Here is a 3360-nt window from a genome sequence, read left to right as displayed (position 1 = left end):
AATATAATATAAATATTTATTTTTTGTAGCCAGGTCCTTGGTGCAGTATTTATACTCCACAATCCACCTTTAAAAACGGACAAAAAGCAAAAAGACATGTGATGCTGTTAATGTAAAATGCAGAGCCAAAGCCACTGAGCAGCAGCTGACACGGTTGCTGGTTTGTGTGAAAACACTTTCCCCTCTTTTCTTAACCTCCTGGTTGCTTAGCATGAGGAGACTCCAGAATTTAAAGCAGAGGGCAAGAGCAGGAAAAACTTCCTGAGTCAGCGTGACCTACTCTCACTTCTTTCTAAATGAGCCTCTTTTGGCACCAGAAGTTGACAGGGGAGAAATAAACAGAAACTCCCAGTCAAAGCCCCTGGAACGACAGTGCCCAGAGTTCTTTTATTTTTCGCCGCAACCAATGTAAACTTATAAAAGACCAATAGTGAAGATTAGTGTATTAGTGAATGCATGGAGGCCAAACACTGCTCTAAATGAGACGTGATAAAAAGTAAATCACTACTATAAGCCAAAAAGGAAACAAAATAAAAATGACCCTTTTTACTGTACAAGGGAAGCCTGTCTTGGTGTGCGTTTGTTGCTTGATACCAATTCTTGAGTCCTGGGAGAGGTCTGGGAGTTGGGACCTTAGCACATTTGGGGAAAGGAGGAGAATGGAAGGAAGAGTAATCAAAGAGTCTCTGGCAAAGTTCTGGCTGAGAATTAGAGATTGCAGAGAAAAGCAAGGTCCCGACCCTCCCCCTTCCCTCACCCATCCCCATTCACTTGTTGCATGTGGCATTACTCCCCTACTAGGCTGGTGCTTAAAAGACCATGGAACCCCTTCCTCACCAGTTCACCTGGCGGAGCCCCCAGAGTCGATGTCAGTCAACCCGGCTGGGCTGGCCTTCTGCCTTTTTCACCAGTACGTGAAGAAAACAACTATCCCAATGCTCCAAAGCTCGGGCGAGCACGATGCCCAACAAGCCTCCACTCTGCTAGCTAATGCTGGGCGCTGCCCTCCATCACCCCACAAATAAACCAGCAGACTAAGGCTGGTCTCGTTCACATTTGTGCAGGGGAGAGGGGCATCCCTCACCCTGCCCCACTTTGGGGACATCCCTCTCTAGGCCATGTCTCCTGGTCCAGGAACACTCTCAGGAGGATTCTGAAGTGCCCACTCTAGTCCGCTCCAGTAGCTCCACTCTGGAGAGAGATGGCTGGTAGGTCAGTCCCCATCCTCCCCCAGCCCCCAGCCTGCCTCCGGGCCTGCTGTGGAGGTGAGATTGCCATGGGTTATGACTTTGTGACTTGAGTCCTAGGCATCTTCTGTAACGATGCCTCATTTTTTCTCAGATGTTGCCCAAAGTTTTGCAAAAAGCTTCGTTCATTTTCAGGTACCCCCACTCCCTAAAGAATTGGCTGCAACTAGTCAGCCAGGGGGACATCAGGAGAGAAGAGGAAGTCTAGGTTGGGAGGGCCCCAAGGTTGGCACAGAGTCTGCATCGTGGCTTAGCTCTATGCTTTCTTGGATTCCCTTTTAAAGATTATCAAGATTTCCTCCATTAAAATGCTCCTGGGGCACCCCCTACCCCTGCCCCCACTGCTGTTTGCTGTACATAGAGGCTAAGTGGGGTGGGGTGGGTGGGTGTGCACATGTGGTGTGTGTGTGTGTGAAGAATGTATATAGGTAAAGGGGAGCGGGGTCCAGCGGTTCCAGAAAGGGGACAGAACTCCTGTGTTCCATTCCCAGCTCGACCGCTGGCTCGCTGTGTGGCCTTGGGCAAGTCACTTAACCTCTCTGTGCCTCAGTTTCCCCATCTGTAAAATGGGGATAATAATACTGACCTACCTCACAGGGGTGTTGTGAGGCTTTAACTAAATGTTTTGTAAAGTGTTTTGAGATACAGAGGCAAAGGCACTAGGGAAGGGCAAAGTATTATTTGGACTTAAGGAAGATGAAATGGTACCATAAATGCTGCTATTCTGAGAGCCATTTAAAACTGCACTGCTCCAACCACCCCCGCTTCTCATCACCAGGACAGCAGGTCGAGAAAACGTCTTTCCTTTCACTTGCTTCTGGGGTTTGTGATTATTCTAGACACTTAATTTTTTTCCCTTGCTGTATCTCCTTCCCTCACCCCCTCGACTTGTTCCCTGTTCCGTTTATACGGAAATGGCAGAAATGCTTGAGAAATGAGAATGTATAAGTGGATTGGAAGTTTATAGTCTGAAATTTCAATTTTACTTTGTACTGTACATCTTTTTACTTTAGAATTTGCAATAAAGGGTTACGTCAATCTTGTTTTCAACTCTCCTCTTGGACTGGCTTGTCATTCTGTCATTGCTCTCACACCAAAGCCCCCTCAGCCCAGTGGACAGGGAGTCAAAGGCTCCCACCTAGCAGGACCCCACAGCTGTCCTCTGGCAAGGGACATAGTCTGAGCAGAGTCCGTGTGAGGTTCAGCTCTGGTCCTCTGGAAGGGGGCACGCCTGTACCTGTGTGGCCTCCTAAATACTCTAGGAGCCCCTCGAAGTAACAGAAGCTCCTCTCTGGTTCTGACCCCCATTATGCTTCCCAAGCTCCATTACTGCTCACAGATCATTTCCTCTGGAACTCACATTTTCAGCTCAGGCGACTCTGCGTTCAAAAGCCTGACTATGCCACCAGTTTCCTTATGTGTAACAGAATATCTTCCCGATTTTTGAAAATTAGATCAAATAATGTACATAACTGCTTAGCATAGGGCCTGGCACGCAGTGCTCAATAAATGATAGCTCCTAGTGAAAGAATAATTTCGAAATAAAGAACTAAAGCTGTCAAGAATTGGGAGGGCCTGCCTCCTACCTTGCCTCCCCCCCGCACCCCGCAAAAAAATGGCACCCACCCTTCCTCTGCTATTGACAGCACCCCTGGCTATGTTCGTCATTTCCAAAGAACGAATAAACAGATTGCTTCTTCCTTTGTGTGTTTCGTAACTTTTATAATAGGTCAAAGGAAGCAATCTACCAGGATTGTGCCCCTACTTTACAGCCTGGGGCACTGGGGCGAGGGGGTATCTGGCCCACCTGCAGCCCGGGCCGAGTGGGCCCAGGCCCCCAGCGAAGGGAGCTGCTCGTCTGTCAAGAGCGGCTTTGCCTCCCACCAGGCATGCGCCTCGACGGGCCTGACCTGGGCAGTAGAGGGCAGGCCAGAAGTGCCAGGCCGCGCCCCATCGCCGTCGCCGCCCGTGATCCACAGCGTGAGCAGGATGAGCAGCGCCCCGGCGCCCAGCGCCCCCAAAAAGCCGGTGAGGAAGCCTAGTGCCAGCGGCCTGGCCCAGCCAGCGGGACTCCGCTCGTATGGCGCCTGGGGCAGTCGCTCCACGATCAGCT

General features: G+C 50.1%; 1 protein-coding gene across 1 annotated transcript in view; it reads right to left on the bottom strand.

Moving 5' to 3' along the window:
- Positions 1-3013: 3013 nt before the first annotated feature.
- The window catches only part of LOC112478436 (uncharacterized protein C12orf81-like), a 940-nt gene continuing 593 nt past the window's right edge, over positions 3014-3360 (bottom strand). The window contains exon 2 of the mRNA XM_025045621.1: positions 3014-3358. Coding sequence (XP_024901389.1) covers positions 3014-3358 — 345 coding nt within the window. The remainder of the gene's footprint in view (positions 3359-3360) is intronic.

This window comes from Pteropus alecto, unplaced genomic scaffold, assembly GCF_000325575.1.
Source record: "Pteropus alecto unplaced genomic scaffold, ASM32557v1 scaffold220, whole genome shotgun sequence".
Taxonomy (NCBI): Eukaryota; Metazoa; Chordata; class Mammalia; order Chiroptera; family Pteropodidae; genus Pteropus; species Pteropus alecto.
The sequence above is the reverse complement of the archived record's forward strand: the minus strand, read 5'-3'. Positions and strand labels throughout refer to the sequence as shown.